Source organism: Astyanax mexicanus, chromosome 13, assembly GCF_023375975.1.
Source record: "Astyanax mexicanus isolate ESR-SI-001 chromosome 13, AstMex3_surface, whole genome shotgun sequence".
In the NCBI taxonomy this organism is placed as follows: Eukaryota; Metazoa; Chordata; class Actinopteri; order Characiformes; family Acestrorhamphidae; genus Astyanax; species Astyanax mexicanus.
Window position 1 is genome coordinate 41,987,753 of NC_064420.1, and position 18,948 is coordinate 42,006,700.

At 41.1% G+C, this 18,948-nt stretch overlaps 1 protein-coding gene across 5 annotated transcripts in view; it reads left to right on the top strand.

Annotated features, from left to right (window-relative positions):
- Nucleotides 1-18,948, top strand: part of znf385a (zinc finger protein 385A) — a 176,696-nt gene that overhangs the window by 133,354 nt on the left and 24,394 nt on the right. For all 5 annotated transcript variants that reach the window (XM_022676907.2, XM_022676908.2, XM_049486425.1 and 2 more), the window contains one exon: nt 12,306-12,477. In XM_022676907.2, coding sequence (XP_022532628.2) covers nt 12,306-12,477 — 172 coding nt within the window. The remainder of the gene's footprint in view (nt 1-12,305; nt 12,478-18,948) is intronic.

Here is an 18,948-nt window from a genome sequence, read left to right on the forward strand (position 1 = left end):
TGTCTCTTCTCCCCCTCCCCAATATAAAAGACGCGTACAAAATCAGATGAGCATTATTTATTTATTTATTTATTTATTTAATATGTTTATTTTATTATACTATTGATTCCCGACCCACCAGTTGAGAAACACTGTTCTGGTCCTTCATCAGTGCCCACCGGCCTTTTAATACAGGATGCTGTTGGTGGACTACGCTCAGTACAGCAGCGACATTGAAGTGTTTAAAAACTCCAGCAGCACTGCTGTGTCTGATCTACAAATACCAGCGCAACACTCTACACACTAACACCTCATACACCACCACCATGCCACATGCCAGTGCCACTGCAGGGCTGAGAATAATCCACCAATCAAATAATCAAATCAAATTTATTTATTTATATAGCGCTTTTTACAAATGATCTCACAAAACAACTTTACACAGGTTCGAACCCCCGCTCATGCAGCTTTGCCGTCAAGCTGCTGGCGCTCAGAGGGAGCAAAATTGGCGCTGCTCCCTCCGGGTGGGTAGGTTGCACGCTCTCCCCACATCACTCCTAGGGTGATGTCTGCAACACAGGGCGTCTGTGAGCTGGTGTATCAGATCCGAGTCACTGTGCTTTCCTTCACATGTACTGGAGGAAGCATGTGTTAGTCTTCACTCTCCTGGTGTGTTGGGGCATTACTAGTGATAGGGAGAGTTCTAATGAGTGGGTTGGGTAATTGGCCATGTAAATTGGGGAGAAAATGGGGGGAAAAAAAACCCAACAATTTTACAGAACAAAGAATCAGACAAAACACTGAACATACAATACAGAACCCCCAGCGAACCCCCAATAATAACTGTTCTGTGGTGTTCCTGGCCATTAAAGAACAGGATGAGGGAAACAAAAGGACTACAAACTGTTATTATAGAACTACAAAGTACCAGTATTCCTATATGCTCAGTGGAGATGTATATAAAGGATAATGGGTGTTGAAGAATCAAGAAACTGGTCAGAATGTAATGCTTGATTGGTGAATATATCTCCTTTCTTTCAAAGGAGCCTATGAAAACATGATTTATTATATTGTATTTTTTTCATTTCCATTATATCAGTTGAATGTTTGTTAAGGAGAAGCTGAAAAACTGTGTTATAAGCCTTCAATATTTTGCTGCTGGGTTCAGGTGGCAGCTGTGTGATAGGCAGCGCATGGTGCACGGGGCTAGCTACAAAGCAAATCTGTAACTGGGAGTGCCTCGCAATCCTGCGCTATTTTTATGGCGCAGCACTGTAATCATGGGTAGAATGTGGTGTTCTTGGTGGAAGGGCTGTAATCTTCCGCTTCCACTCAGCAGATGTACGGCCGACTCTCGGAGGCCCAGCCGCAGACACTGTGAGACGAAGGCTCGGGCGGTGATTTTTGGTCTGCAGGGCTGCGGAGGCCTGTTAAGTAGCTATTTGAGCCAGAGTAGTAACAAATGATTTATGAGAAGACACACACTGAGACTACCCAGCTTACAATGGCTTTAAAGGCGGGCTTGCTGGGCTTTTTCCGGACCTCAGGATTTTCTGCCTTCTAAATTTAGGCCCCATTCAGAGAATAACGATTACCTTCCAGTATAGAGCGGTAAACTTGTAAACTTGCTTTGCTTAGTTGTAGTTCTGTTAGCTTAGCTTAGCTTAGCTCTCTGTTGGCCTGTGTTGTCTGGAGTAGCCTCGGTTTATAGCCTGGCTCGTGACCTGCTAGTAAAACCAGTTTTGACGCGCTGCCCCCTCGTAAATATTGACACATGCCAAATAATAAAAGTTAAGTGCCTCTTACTGGACATCTTTGACACCAACAGCTGCACTGGTTTGTAAAAGACCATCATAAACCAAACACCCTGGGTGTGCTCACTGCCCCCCTGCAGGCTCTACACAACACACTCACATGGCAGCTACTACTGTCTTGTGTGATGTAAATGCTAACACTTTCTGTGACTGTTCATAAGACTCTACAGCTCTGGGAAAAAATGAGATCACTTAAAAATGATACGTTTCTTTGATTTTACCAAATTGAAAACCTCTGGAATATAATCAAGAGGAAGATGGATGATCATAAGCCATCAAACCAAACTGAACTGCTTGAATTTTTGCACCAGGAGTAAAGGCATAAAGTTATCCAAAAGCAGTGTGTAAGACTGGTGGAGGAGAACATGCCAAGATGCATGATTTAAACTGTGATTAAAAACCAGGGTTATTCCACCAAATATTGATTTCAGAGCTCTTAAAACTTTATGAATATGAACTGTTTTTTTTTATTATTTAAGGTCTGAAAGCTCATTTTCTGCAAATAAATGTTCCAAATGACAATATTTTTATTTGGAATTTGGGAGAAATGTTGTCCGTAGTTTATAGAATAAAACAACAATGTTCATTTTATTCAAACATAAACCTATAAATAGCAAAATCAGAGAAACTGATTCAGAAACTAAAGTGCTCTCTTAATTATTTCCAGAGCTGTATGAACTTTTCCATAACACATTATAATGTAGTAATAGGCCATTATAAACATGGCTATAACTGTTTATAAAAATAATTTACAAATCATAGCCATGTTCATGAACTGTGTGTTATGAATTGTGATCATAATGCATCATAAGCTGTGTTTATAATCTGTTACTATGTTGCAATCTGTTATATCTGTCAGTACCAAGAAACTTGGTAAAAATTTCTATGAATGTGATCTCTGTTACACATATTATAATGCATTCTTATTGGGTATCTTTATAGAGTCTTATAGAGATGACATTCATAGAAAGTGTTACCAGAAACTTGCACAGTGCATTATGACAAAGCTGCCAGCTTATGATCACACACTGAGCCATGTTATAATTACTTTTAACCACTAATGCATTATTATTATTCACTATAGTAATTAGATGTTATGAACATATCTCATGATGCGTTATGATTATTATAAACATATGAATTCATAAAGTTATAAATAAACATGGCTAGATTGTATTATGCATGTTTTTAAATGTTCATTGCCATGCTATTAAGCTTATTGAATGGATTATAGTGTGTTACGAATGTGTTCATAAAGTATTATAGATGTAACATTTATAGAAAGTGTTACTAAGATGGTGAAAGATGGTTCACTCTGTTCTTTAATGATGAGGACCCCTCAGGACCACCAAAAAGCAGCTATTATTATTCGGATGGTGGGTTATTCTCAGTGCTGCGGAGACTCTGGCATGGCAGTGGTGAGACGCAGCAGTGCTGCTGGAGTTTTTAAACACCTCAGTGTCACTGCTGGACTGAGAATAGTCCACCGATAATGTGGGAAACATCCTGTGATCACTGATTATGGCCTAGAGCTTTTATTCGGAATGCAATTGAAAAAACAGGAGGACCTGTGGGTTTTTTGGCTTTTTTTTGGTCACATGACATAGCGTTCAGTAGCTCCTCCATTTCCACTCGCTGTTGTGTTTACGTGGATCTCCATGGAAACGCGAGCCCAAACTGTTATTACGTTGCGTGGCAGTGGACAAATAGCTATTTTATAATATACGCAAGTTAATGAAATTTAGAGATGTGCGTCTGGACTGGAATAAAATTACCGGAGGACCATAGAGTTCAGTGAAAAACAGGAGAAATTCAGCCTGTAATTTTCTCAGAGGATGTTTCATGTTGTATATGTGTGAGCGTGTGTAAGACACCTCCAGCAGAATAAGACAGATGGATAAGCAATCAACAGGAGGCAAAGATTGTGTACTTGTGAACTTCAAAGCGCTTGAAAAATTAATGCGGCATTGCATCTATCACGCAGCATTAACCATTCCCAAACCGTTCAGCTGCCTTTTGTTGCACCACTTTCAGCACTTTCAGGCGAGATCACGTTATTAATTATTCCCGCGTGTCGTTAATCGGACGCATGGAGGGAATGCAGCAGCAGCTTTCCTCAGCAGCGCCGCCTGGAGAGAGAACGGCACATCGATTCCCTTCGAAAATCCGTCTGCCTTCCCCGTGCCACTGCTATTTCACGCCTCGTTATGGATTCATATATTCCTAATCCCCCTTTTTCCTGATAAGGGAACATATTTACTGTGGGGAAAAAAAAGCTGCAGATTGGCTGCCAGCCTTTATCCCACGCTGCATTCATCAAGCCTGAGGCTGGGGCAGCATGCATCCTCTAGTGTCCTCTCTTCATCTCTCTTGCCCCCTCTCTCTCTCTCTCTCTCTCTCTCTCTATCTTTCTCTCTCTTTTTCTCACGTGAGACGGAGGTATAACCTTGCCGCGCTGCAGGAGAGTGATGTCACCACATTGTGCCACTGTTTGCTGCAGGATGGGGTTGAATGCCTGTGTCGTCGCTGCAGTTGCCCTCCCCTGTGGCGTAGTGTCTGTCAGTCTCAGGGTCCATCACTCTCTGTCAGTAGAGGAGCTTTACCCCACAGCGAGGCTTACACGCTGCTCCAAAACCACTGGAGCTGCTGCTCCCCCTGCTGCCATCTTGGTCTATTGGCTGTATTTAGTGCTCGCCACCGTCACTGTGAGGACGCGGTAAAGCGGTAATCCGTGCCTGTAGAGCAGTACAGTACAGCGCCCTGTGAGAAGGTGTCCTCATTTGTCCTTGAGAATAGATGCGTAAGCTGGATGTCCGTCCATCCGCCTGTTTTATAAGCCGAGGACATAACCTGTTTTTGTTGTTACATACAACTAAAACATGCTGTTTAAAGCTCTCCTTCTGCTAAAATCCACTTTTTCTTGTTCTTTGTGAAATACTATAGGTACAGGGGTTGGACAATGAAACTGAAACACCTGGTTTTAGACCACAATAATTTATTGTCTCGACAGACAGTTCTGGTGGAAACAGGAGAGTTGAGGTGCACATTGAATTCTGCCGTGATTTGAGCAGCCGTGGTTTTATGTTTTTTGGATACAATCCGGGTTAGCACCTGAAAATCCCTTTCAGACAGCTTCTGCTGTCTTGCGTCCACAGTTGGATGTGGTTGGTCCTTCTTGGTGGTGTGCTGACATTACCCTGGATACCGTGGCTCTTGATACATCACAAAGACTTGCTGTCTTGGTCACAGATGCGCCAGCAACACGTGCACCAACAATTTGTCCTTATTTTGCAATATTTTGAGCAAAACTGTGCTCTTACCCTGCTAATTGAACCTTCATACTCTGCTCTTACTGGTGCAGTAATGGGCAGTTAATGAAGATTGGCCACCAGGCTGCTCCAATTTAGCCATGAAACCTCCCACACTAAAATTACAGGTTTTTTAGTTTCATTGTCCAACCTCTGTATCTCGGTTAGGTGTTTACTGAGTGGTCAAAGATGTGTTCCAAGTGGTTGCTAGGTGTTGTTAAAATTAATGGAAGTAAAATGGCTGTGGGCTAGATTCGTACATGAAGTTCTCTGGCTGTCTAAACCCGACACCCTAAGGCTTGGACGTATCCGAAAATGAATGGGAGTCAATGCGAGGAATGGGATGGGAACAGAACCAGCTTTGTAAAACAAATGCTATAAGTATTAGGACCGTTTATTATAATGTTAAAGGAATGTCCACAATATGTTATATAAGACTGCAACTCAAACAGTGCCTTTTTACACTAAAAATGAAAGTCCCCAGATCTCAACTGAAACAAGTGTTTATTATTTTCCCCATGTGGCAGTAATACATGATGTATTTCTTCCATTAATTCTTGAACAAAGTGTCCGTGTTCCTCATTTTCCGTTCACTCTGTGTTGACTCGTGTCATTCCCAATCAGACTTCAAGTAATCAAACTATTTTCTCCTGGTGAAATTCTCTTTTGCCTCGCGTGACCTTGACCCGCGCGTCTGTTTTGCAGCACATGCTCAACACCTGGAGCCGAGAGTGTTATTTGTAGCTTGTTGGCGGTTGTTAAAAGATCGGACGCGTCTGCCGGTGTCATTCAGAGCCATAGATCTTTTCCTAAGTCCTCCTTGATCCCAGAGACGTGGTCTCGCTAAGCAGTGACCTCGCTCCTCCTCAATGACCTCCGTTCTGATCTCACAGCTTTAGACAGGCAGCTCCTTAAAGTCCCCCGGGGGCTTTGATTACAGACCACCAGCTATATAAGGGTCTGTCATCACCAATTACAGGCCACAGTCAGCCCATCCCGTCCCTGGCAACGTGTCTGTCTGCCTCTGCCATAGAGGTGGTCTTGGGTCAGGCCTTCTTCTGTTCTGAGCTCCAAGTCTCCCAGCATCTGTGCCACCACGCTGCCACATGTCTGTGTTTGCTCTGATCTCTGAGCCTCAGTGCCATGTGTCTCTGCGCTGTCATTAGCCTACTAGCCACAACAGGCTGTTATTTTGCCGCTGAGCCGTGGCTGTGTAAAAACAGTGCTTTGAACTTGGTTAAATTGAATATGAATCCATGTAAATAAAGGATTTTATATGGTTTTATATGTTTTTTGCTGGAATTAAAATCGACACAGATATAAAAACAGAAAGATTCTTTGAGGTACTACAACCAGTTATAATTTCTATGGGTGGTTTTGTAAAAAAAAAAAAAAAGCCATTTTTGTACATAAAATAAGTTCAATATGCGTCTATATAATGTACTAGTGCATCTCAAAAAATGAGAATATCAATGAGAAATTAAGTTTAAAATGCGAAACTCATATATTATATAGATGTATTACACACAGAGTGATCTATTTTAAGAGTTTATTTCTTTCATTGTTGATGATTATTATGGCTTACAGCCAATGAAAACCTAAAAATCAGTGTCTCAGAAAATTAGAATATTATATAAGACCAATTTTGACTTTTGGCAGTGTGGGCAGTGTGCCAAGTCCTGCTGGTACAATGAAATCCCCATCTCAATAATAGTTGTCAGCAGAGTGAAGAATGAAGTGCTGTAAGATTCTTCAGGAAAACACTGCACTGTCGTTGGACCTCATATATTAGCACAAAAAATCCTAACGTTTGGATATTATAAGCATGAATCATTTGGCGGCACCATATCTAATACTAATGCCAACTCGAGTGGCCTTTCCTTGACAATAGAGAGAGGATTTTTCTTTTTAATATCTTTTATTTCACAAGAAACAATGGATAAGCGAGTGTCCCAATACTTTTGTCCATTTTTTGCGTCTGAACTTCCATTTAGGAAGATCCATGTATACATTTGGTTTTAAATCCAGTAATTTCAGGCAGTGTTTTTTCTTTTCTTGTGTGTTTTTTTGCTGGATTCTGTGGTTCATGTGTTTTTGCTCCAGCTCCACCAGCACTCATTCTCCATTTGCTTCTCCAGTGCCTGCAGCAGCTGTCATCAACTTTCAGCTCTTCTGGGACGATAACTGGAGATAATCCTTCCACTTAATTATTATCAGTTCCATTCTGATGAGCTGAATTCTGCAGCAGGCTATGTTGGGTGCAGTAAGCCCTTAATGTGTAATGTGTCTATAGGAGTGAAAGTGTGTAATATAAATGTAAAATCATGTAATGTACGCTGATATGCTAGAAGTGTAACCTCAAGGGACAAGAAACATCTCATGGTGGTAATGGATGGTAATGATCATGACCGGCTGCATCTGTCTAGAATTGTCCATGCAAACAGACAAGTCAGTGCAGCGTTCTTTAGGATTCATGAGATGTGCCAAAAGTCATGGTACACATTACAAGCCCCTACTATGTCATTACTGTGTCAATATATAGTAATGTACTGATATGTGAAATTAGAGTAAAATTGTCTAAATTCAGTATTTTCATGTCAAAATTGGCCTTTGCTTACATAGAAATGTGAATTGGGAATTAATCTGAATTGATTAAAGCATTCTGTTGCAGATATGCAAAAACGTGTATCTCCATTTATTTGCTATTTCTCACTTTTGACATAATATTGTCATTTATATAATTTATTTGCTAAAAAAAAAAGAAAAAAAAGAAATAGCTAAAATAACAAAAAAGATGCAGAGCTTTCAGACATTAAAAGCAAAGAAAACATGTTTATATTCATTTTTTTAGTTTTAAGAGTTCAGAAATCAATATTTGGTGGAATAACCCTGGTTATTAATCACAGTTCTCATGCAGCTTGGCATGTTCTCCTCCACTAGTCTTACACACTGCTTTTGGATAACTTTATGCCACTCGTGGTGCAAAAATACAAGCAGTTCAGTTTGGTTTGATGGCTTGTGATCATCTGTTTTCCTCTTGATTATATTCCAGAGGTTTTCAATTTGGTATTTTTTTTCTAGAGCTGTATAGTGTATATATATATATATATAAATATATATATAGTACATATATTCCCAGTAATTCCCTACAACTGCGTACAGTCTGTGCTATAGGACACACTGACCACTCTGTGCAGAGCTCTGTGCAAAATCTCTGTGCTCTACAGAAATGACGTGGACCTGGGGCGACAGTTCCTGCGCTTGCATTTCTGGGAACATCCACACTCTGTCCCCAACAGAGGTCAAGTCAACAGTGTGATGGATGGGTGGAGCGTACCATCCCACAGCAAAGGGGAGGAATTGTTGCTGGAGATTAAGGAACACAATCGTCTGCTATTTTGTTTCCGTCTGTGCCTCTTTTTCACTGACCATAGCCTCCTCTGTGCCCTGTCCACTGGGACGGCTAAATATATATAGTGCTAGCTGGTGACATTCTCAGACAAATGTGTCCTCCAAGACAAACAATTACACTGTAATATTTCTCTGTGATGGTCTGACCTACCTTCACCACCAGCCGCTAAGGGCCTGATATGTTTTCCTGTTAAAGAACACCAACAGGCCCCCCAATAAACCTGCAGGCTGAGCAGCCGCTGGGATACTGTTTAGCCTTGTGGTCCGGGTGAGCAAATTTTTGAAGTGTGGAAAAACTGGACTAAACAAAGTCTCTCCAAGTGAGGAATGGTGCGCTAATGGAATTCAATTTGGATGCTTGTGTTAGCTCCTCGACCTGGCTTCAGTTCCACAGGCATGTCAACCCACAATTCTAGCCATAGCCTAGCATGGTAGTCAATACAGGCCCTAATAAGCCAGTGTAATAATAAGCTAGAGCAGGCCGAGGTGATGTGCATAGTGGTTTTCATATCTACTGTTGCGTGCAGATTGTGTGCTAGTATGAGCTGCCTGCAGTCTGCTGGGCTCCAGTCCCCTGTGGATATAGAATGGCACTTGCACGACTGCCAGACATTATTTAGGCCGGGTTCATTGTGCTCTACTGTGGCCAAGTTGGTGTACTGTGTCACTGTAGCATGACATCATGGCTAGTTGTGTTGTGGTTTCTTTGCCATGTAATGAATGAGCTGTTTTGTTAATGGGCGTGTACTCTATCTATCCTGATGTTTACTACGACATTATCTACCAAGATATTCAAGATTCAAGATATTTTAGTAGAATAATAAAATAAAATAGAAATATACAGTTAACTTAAACAGTGTACACAGTATACACAATACATACAATAAGTACACTAAAGGCATATGGTATTGCACTGTAGATATATGTTAATATGACTGGATATAAAAGTATACAATGCTATACAATGCAATGCTACAGAATGAGTTGTGTGGGAACTACTGGGTGCAGAGTGTTGTATTATGGAACCGGTATGGGAAAGTCAGATAAAGGCACTGTTCTGTCCAAAATTCCCATCTCTACTACGCTACTGGTGTGGATTAATATGGTAAGCAACCTTCAGCAGAAAAATAGCCAGCTCACCCATTTCCATGTATGCTGTTGTCTATACCTGGCAACCCTGAGTGTGGAAATGGGACTGAAGAAAGGCAGAGGGCAGATTCGGAGGCTATGTTCCACATAGATGTTTGTAGTGTACTGTACAGTTCAAATAAGAAAATACTGCCTGAAGATTTGCTGACAAGAGCTGCTAGTGCTTAAACTCAGCATGTTTCCTTAATATCTAATGATACATCCTGACTATATTTAAGCAATAATATATGAGAGGGAGTGCTATAATGTGTAAAATTGCAGCGCCAAATTTACACGTTATGGCACGCACCTTGAGTGTATTATTGCGATTATACCACAGTTCCAGTAACGCTGTTAAGTAAAAGATTTTGAGTTTTTGAGAAAATACGATCTGTTTGGTTATAAACATGTGCGAGTTAAAAAAGTTCCATTGCTGCTCTGTTTGTAGCTACACTGTTTGGCTTGTAAGTGCTGCATCGTTGCTAGGTTACCTGTACGTGGCGGAGTAATACATGAACAGCTTTGGTTACAGTGCATTACCGGCTGATAACGGCACTCATAGAGTGCCTCGCAGCCAATCACATTGCAGGGTCAGAACTAACTGTGGTATAAAATTTGAGTTTGATTCATACTTAAGTTGCTAACACACAGACTCATGCACTTTCAATAGTTTAAAAAAGGGACCACATAATTTGTAAAATGCAGATTCTAGCTCATCAGATGTATCTGTATCTACACTCAGGTTTGCAAGGTTACAATACATGACTGACTGCCCATATGTTGATGCACAAGCACCATTTTTGGTCCCTGCTGCTAAATCCATCAATGAAAGGGAAGCATTATAGAAACACTGCTGACCAGATAGTATTTTTTTGTAATAGACTTTTTGTAAATCATTGGCATTGGCACAGATGTGATGTTGCTTTGCTTTGTTCTTTAAACACTTAAGTGTCACTGATGCTGGAATAGTAACAGTTTACAAGCCAAAAATATCTAGTCAACAAAGGATTTGAGGTGAGAAATTGACTGTCTAATGAAAGGCTACAACATGATGGACGGGTGTGGAGAATACTTGAGTAATTGTTCTTGTATTTGGGCACATTTGTAATTTACTTTAAGGAGCTCACGCTGTTCTTTTACCTCTAAATAGTCATTTTGTTTTAGTTGTGGTGAAACATGCTCAAATGTGGTTTACAAGCCAATTTACCACCCTGTTATTTTGCCTCAGAATGAAACACTTCGATTTTCCTTTAATGGTGGGCTTGTTAAAAAACAAATGATACCTTTTTCTTTGCTTGTATTGACTGGTTTGTTATTAAAACTGTGACAGCTAGCAGATGCATAGTGTAACCCAGCATAGTCTAGGGGTTAGCTATTAGCCTAGCACCTGCTCACTCTTTTCTGCTCTTCACCTAGGTGTTCTGAAGATGCTTGTGTAGAGCTTTCCCCATCAGCTAGCATTAGCTTTTAGCCATTTTATACTGTATTTTTTATATTTTTTATATTCTGTATTTTTAAAAGGATTTGTTAGTGAGCTGGAAGGTATGCAAAGTCAGGGCATAAATACAATCAAGACTGTTTTTCTTTAGGGAATTTATGTTGTGTTTTCTTTTTTCAGTGAAGGGAATATAGTGATGTTTATGGTGTATCACTTTCATGAAGCTTACAGCTTCCATTCTAGGATATATATTTAATTACATTTCCCTCTAACAAGAAAAAAAGGGACATCCTTCATTTCATTAGTTACGTTTTTGACAAGCTTTTACTGTAACCTACATACACATTTTATAATCTGGGATTTTTTCTTATTTTCTTATTTCTGTCTTTCCCCATCAGTGTTTATTTTATTTTATTTAAAAAAAAAAATGTCATTTTCAATTATCCCAAACTTAAAAGGACTCCCACTGTTACGTAATGTCACCTTTATTGGGAGTGTAAATGCTAGCATACGCTTTCTTTGAATCACATAAAACCAGCAAATGGTCTGTTCAAAGTGCTTAATGAAAATGACCTGCTCATGAACACTACTAAAGTCAGTGTAAAAGGAAATTCATACAGCAGGCTCCGAGTAATCCAGCGGGCTAAGCACTGCCACTATGATCAGGAGATTGCCGGTTTGAATCCTGTTCATGCAGCTTTCCATCAGCTTCCGGAGTCCTGAGAGAGCACAATTGGCCATGCTCTCTCTGGGTGGGTAGATGGCGCTCTTTATTCTCACATCACTCCAAAGGGTGATGTCGATCAGCACAAGGCATCTGTGAGCTGATGTATAAGAACAGAGTCGCTGCGCTTTCCTCTGAGCATGCTGTGATGCTACTAGGCAATGTTGGAAAAGAGGTGGAGTCTGATTTCACATGTATCGGAGTAGTCTTTACTCTCCTGGTGTTGGGGCATTACTAGTGATAGTGGGTTGAGTAAGTGGCCGTGTACATTGGGGAGAAAAGACTGCATTTTCCTTCTCTACTAAAGGTTTGATCTATACTTTATCCACCACTGCCAACTTTACAACTACAAAGTGCATCAAGATTCATAATTAACTGACCAATAGTTGTGTGTGGAATAGAACTAAAGGTTTTATAGCCTTCCATCCTGGATGGTGCTTCATGGCTCTACTGGGAATCTTCAAGCATGATCCTGATGTATTTTTCTCATTTTCTCATTTCAGAGTCAGGCAGAGGCCCACTATAAAGGGAACCGCCATGCCAGAAGAGTCAAAGGCATCGAGACCTCCAAGACTCGTCCACAGGACAGCGACAAGCCTCCTCCTGGTCCCACCTCCTCTCCATCACCCCCAGGAGCCCTGCCGGTCACCACCGACACTGACTCCAGCAAATCAGGTAGGAACTCTCTCTACTACTCACTCTACATACCAAAAGTTATACTCAAACTCAACACATGTTGTCTACTGTCAACCAGTGAAACAAACTACTGATCTTCAGCAGCTAACCCATCATGTTCAGGCTGAAATGGTCTAACTTAGAGGTCATTATATTATAAAATAGGTAGTAATAGTGCAGAATTTTAGACAAACTCTCTTGTAAAGATTGTAACTATAGAGCACAGTTGCAATATCAACTATCAGGAGTCTCTTCAATTGTTGCACCAAAATCGAATCAACTGACAGGAGTTAAACTACATGGAGACAACCAACAGATATGTGCGTGGTCAACATCAACGTCAATGGCATCACATATCCAGAATACCTGGTGTCATGATGTGAGGTGCAATTTCATACAATGGCAGATCATCTTTGATCTTCATTACAGGCGCATTTTCAGCCCAACATTGTGTTAATGAGGTTCTGCCAACAGTGGCTCTATCTTTTATGAACGTACATTTCATTTTGCTATTCCTGGAGATCGATGCTCATCCACATACTGCATATTGTTTGTGTGAGTGCAATCTCCAAAAACTATATATAGAGTTTTCTGCACCAGATGCGACGCTCACATGGGTTCTGTCCAAAATTCCCATCTCTACTACGCTAGGGGTGGTGATAAATATGGTTAGCAACCTTACTGAAGCTCATTTTTCTGCAGAAAGAGTAGCCAGCTTACCCATTTCCATGTGTGCTGTTGTCTGTACCTGGCAACCCTGAGTGTGGAAATGGGACTGAAGAATGGCGGTGGGCAGATTTTCAGATTTTTGTGATGTACTGTACAGTTCAAATAAGAAAATACTGTCTGAAGCTCTATTTATCTTCTGTCTAAATAGTACTGCTATCCAACTGTTCTTCAATTTTTGCAAACACAGGGGTTGGACAGTGAAACTGAAACACCTGTCATTTTAGTGTGAGAGGTTTCATGGCTAAATTGGAGCAGCCTGGTGGCCAATCTTCATTAATTGCACATTGCACCAGTAAGAGCAGAGTGTGAAGGTTCAATTTGCAGGGTAAGAGCACAGTTTTGCTCAAAATACTGCAATGCACACAACATTATGGGTGACACACCAGAGTTCAAAAGAGGACAAATTGTTGGTGCACGTCTTGCTGGCGCATCTGTGACCAAGACAGCAAGTCTTTGTGATGTATCAAGAGCCACGATATCCAGGGTAATGTCAGCATACCACCAAGAAGGACGACCCACATCCAACAGGATTAACTGTGGACGCTGTAAGAGGAAGCTGTCTGAAAGGGATGTTCGGATGCTAACCCGGATTGTATCCAAAAAACATAAAACCACGGCTGATCAAATCACGGCAGAATTCAATGTGCACCTCTACTCTCCTGTTTCCACCAGAACTGTCCGTCACCACAATAAATTCTTGTGGTCTAAAACCAGGTGTTTCAGTTTCATTGTCCAACCCCTGTATTTCTTTTCTGATAAGTGCATATCTCCTCAAACTGTGTGATCTGACCTTTCTCTTCAAAATGAACCCAGTGCCTTTCCATTTCTCGGGTTGAGACGTCAGCTCCAGGCCTCTGTCCATCAGAGCCAGAGCTACACATTGAAAACGTCCTTCTGACCTAGCCCAGGAAATTACACAGCAAGGCTGCTAATCACACAGATAGCGCACAACAGTCTTCAGTTGTGGTTCTGAAATTCTTGGAGGAGGTCTGGGTGAAGGCCTGAAATGTCAGTCCTCATTTAGAGGCTGATCTCATGTTGTCGGCGTGACTTTGCACGGTGCCACGGGAGCATGGCACTTGTTCTGCATCTTTATTAAGCGGCACCAGCTGAAGTGCTTATGGCACTGTGGGGGGAACGAGTGGGTATTAGAAAGCCATTTGTCTCCGATTCAAAATAAACTGTGGGATTGAGAGGTGTTGACTGGGAGCAATGGGTGAATAGTGAGAAGGAGAGAAAATGATGGCGTGAGTCAGGGAGGTTGTATGTGGAAAATCTTTGTTTAATCACAAGTGATTAAATATTAGCAGATCGTTTTGGTTGGCAGGTTAAGGGGACAATAAGCCGGGTGAAGGATGTATCTATTGGTCATTTAGAGCAGCCTCTGCTGGATTAAGTGTCTAAACCTGACTTGACCTCTTGCAAGGTTATAAACCAAATCAGACTTGAGGCCATTTATAAGGAATCAACCCAAATTTGATCAAAAATTGTGAAAAAAATTGGCTTGAGTTGGCAATATAAAAAAAGCATGCTTGCTATAATAATGTTAATAATCTGTTAACAGGTGTGACATTTTAACATGCTAGTGTGACACAGGCTTGTTAATGTTAGTAGGCAGCATTTTGTTTTTATGCTCTAAAGAAAAGGAACAGCTTGAGACAGTTTTAAAATGCAGCTGAAAACATATTTCTATAAACTTTTTTTAGGTTTTCTTTTTATGTTTTATGTTTACATTTTTATTTAAATTGATTTATTTTAATATATAACACTGTAATTTTACAACCCTTTTGTAATTTTACTTGATATTATTATTTTATTTGCCCTTTTTATAGTTTTACAATTTTTATCATTTTATGTTATTTTCTATTGTTTTATCTTAATTGTTAATTTTCTATTTTTTCTCTATTCTCTATTTTCCTTTTAATTCTGATTACCTCTCTGTATGTAAAGCACTTTGAGCTGCATTTTAATGTATGAAAGGTGCTTCATAAATAAAATGTATTATTATTATTATTATATAAGGCTGTGACAGCAAGACCTGCTGATTGCTCAATACATTTCAGTGCTTTAGAACCTAAAACAGCTTGGAATATTGCATTTATTAGCAGCTTTATTAGTTTAACGGTGATCATACTATGAGTAAAACCAGCTAGTTTAAATACTACTAAATATAAGAGGAACTGCATTATAGTGTTATTGTGTGAGTGAGCCTAAACACTGTTTGAGTTTGTGCAAGGCCTGTTCGTGGCGCTGGATGGATTCGACATTCGATTTCTGAGCATTTAACATTCCTCGACCCACAATGTTGTTTTTGTACTGGGAGCACATTTATGTGATTTATCTGACACTCGTATCCTGGGGGACTTACAAAATTATTTCTATTACCGAAGTTGGACAAAGTAGTGTTAGGAGACTTTCCCAAGGACTCTAATTGGTGTAGCCCAGCATTTAGTCCGGGAATTGAACCCTAGTCTTACACATAATGTGGTAGCTCACTGGCAGGGGTGGTGTTATCCACTGCGCCACACCAACCACACCATATACACTATAGAAGGTATTACCACCCACAGTAGACAGCGCACTCTTTAGCTTGCAAGAGCTTGAGACATGGCAAAAGTCACGGTATGCAATGCTACTTTATGTCCCATTAAAGCAATATACTACTCACATACTAGCCTCATGCATATCAGTGGCTACTCTTTGAATCTGGTGGACCTTGTGGACACCAGTGCAGAAAAAAAGGTAAAAATTAAGTAAAAATAAAGGCTGAAGCAGCACTAAACACAAGCCAACAGCTGTTGGACGAAGGACTGTGAGAAACCTAAATGATAAACTGTGGAGCCTGACCCAAATCCAAACAAATATTTGAGAAATGATGTCCAAACTGATGAAATCAGATGACTTATGCACCTCCCTCTACCTCTTCCCCAGTTCTCTTTCTGCCTCAACCCTCCTCTTTCCATTCAATCACCACCACCAACTCAGCACTGGATCAAAACATTAGGAAAGTGGGAAGCACCCAGAGCTGCATGACATTTTCCAAAGGTTGTGAGCGAGTGCTGAACTGCCCTTTTCAGCCTCACCCCTGATCTTCGAGAAAGAAAGAAAGATTCAAACTTCCAGGGTGGAAGAGGAGCCGTCTACAGTAAAAATACATTGATTAGGTTGCTGCAAGACATTTGTAGCAATGCAACATTTTATTATGATTCTCATCCACTCTAAGTACAGTCAGCGCCAAGGCACAGCACGGAGAGCCTAGAGAGCACAAACCCCGTTCTTCATAATAATCTCCAGTATCTGTGTTTTTCTTCCTGTTCGCATCCTGCTGGCTGTCCGTCTTCTCTGGAAGAGCAGAGCGAGGGCAGGGTTCAGCCGAGAGGACACTTTAGCCATGTCCGACGCCCAGGGATTTAACTGCACACAGAGAGCAGTCAGCTACTCTCTGGAGGCCGGGAAGAATCCGAGCAGGACGGGGCCAAAACAAGCCGGCCCATGATCTAAATGTGAAACCAGATACATGTGAAAGAATGCATTTTCTGTCCAAACTTCAATGCTCTGTCCCCTCCCCCTCCTCATACACACACACACACACTCGCTCACTCCACCAGAATTCCAATGCATCGTCCGTTAGCTCATATCTCTCAGCGGTTTCTTTGTTTTGATGGCTTTCCGTAATACCAGTTTCACAGCACAGCTTCGATGGAGCTGACAGCCCCAAGGGAGCCAACAGCTGCAGTCCCATCTGGCCGCTGGAAGCCCTGTGTCCGGGGGTAGAACCCGATGGATTGTGTGTGAGTGTTGGTTGGTGTGTGTGTGTGTGTGTCAGAACAGTTTGGAGGCATCATCATCATTATCATCATCATCTAGTGGTTCAGTGAGGTTATTCATCATTATCTCACACTTACAGGGTTTGAACAATGAAACTGAAACACTTGGTTTTAGACCACAATAATTTATTGTGGTGACGGACAGTTCTGGTGGAAACAGGAGAGTTGAGGTGCACATTAAACTCTGCCGTGATTTGATCAGCCATGGTTTTATGTTTTTTGAATACAATCTGGGTTAGCACCCAAACATCCCTTTCAGACAGCTTCCTCTTACAGCGTCCACAGTTAATCCTGTTGGATGTGGTTGGTCCTTCTTGGTGGTATGCTGACATTACCCTGGATATCGTGGCTCTTGATGCATCACAAAGACTTGCTGTCTTGGTCACAGATGCGCCAGCAAGACGTGCTCCAACAATTTGTCCTCTTTTGAACTCTGGTATGTCACCCATAATGTTGTGTGCATTGCAATATTTTGAGCAAAACTGTGATCTTACCCTGCTAATTGAACCTTCACACTCTGCTCTTACTGGTGCAATGTGCAATTAATGAAGATTGCACACCAGACTGGTGCAATTTAGCCATGAAACCTCCCACACTAAAATGACAGGTGTTTCAGTTTCATTGTCCAACCCCTGTACCTCACAGTAAATAGAATAGCGCCACAAAGAATCTTTTGATTCACTAAAGTAACTTTCAGTGGTTACTTTTGCAATGAGATGATTCAAGCCTTCAACCTTCACGTTATATACAGGTTCTAGGAAAATGTCTTAGACACTTAAAAAAAGCTAATGGCGAGAGAGAGAGAGTTTGCATCATTCCATGCACACGTCAACTCTCACAATACTGGGCTGGAGTACAAGTGGCTCATCTGCTATGAGCTTGAAACATTTTTAGCTAGAACTGACAGATACAACTTTTTAGTTTGAGGAAGGCCACAGAGTGGGGGTAAGGGTGTGGAAAAATAACTTTATTATGGGAAATTTAGAGTATAGTTTAAGAATAAGAAACTTTTAAGATGCTAGATTGGGAAGAATCAGAGTGCGTAGAGTACAAGGTTGTGGGGTCGATATCCAGGTCTGCTAAGCTAACACTGTTGGGCCCTTGGGCAAGACCATTAACTAACCCTCTCTACTCTTGGAATGAATAGAATGGCTGAACCTGGCTTGCTTAACTGGTATATGTGAAAACCTTGCCCAGTGGATGCTTAGTGGCTAAATCACTGGGTTATTAATGACAGGGTTCTGGGTTGTGCCCTTACTTAACCCTCAATCCTCCTCTCACATCACAGCAATGACTGTCCACTGCCCTGCTCACATGCTCACAATATCACTGTGTGTGTCCACTAGTGTTTGAGTTTGTTCAATGCACGTGTGGGTTAAAGGAAAATGCATAAGCCAAATTTGGTTTCCACTAGGGCTACACAATATTGGAAAAATTTTACATTGCAAATGTTCTTTTTTTGACACTATATATTGCAATATTAAATAATGCAGGCAGGGCCCATGACGTCACCAGCCCCGACCCCACCCACGCGTTGTCTCGCATCCGGACCGATCAAGAGCTGAGTCAGCGCCAAGCTCAACTCAAAACCCAAAGAAAACAGCAAAACAACAGTAATCGGCCCTTTAATCAGGCATTTAAATGACTTTTTATAAGGTAAATAAGAGCAATTTCTGGGATTAAAAGTGTGAATTCAGCTGTAACTGAAAATATCTGCACCGCAAAACTGTGCTGGACTGAGGTGCACAGCTTTCGACACGTGCCCACGTTTACAAGCACGTGCCCAACCATTCTCAGGCAGCAGCAGCCTGTCACTTACACAGACACTGAGACAGCCCTGTGTATCTACTTCTTGTGTAAAGAATCAAACCACTGAAATATGGTTTGTTTTAAGTTTGATTTAATTGCCTTAAGT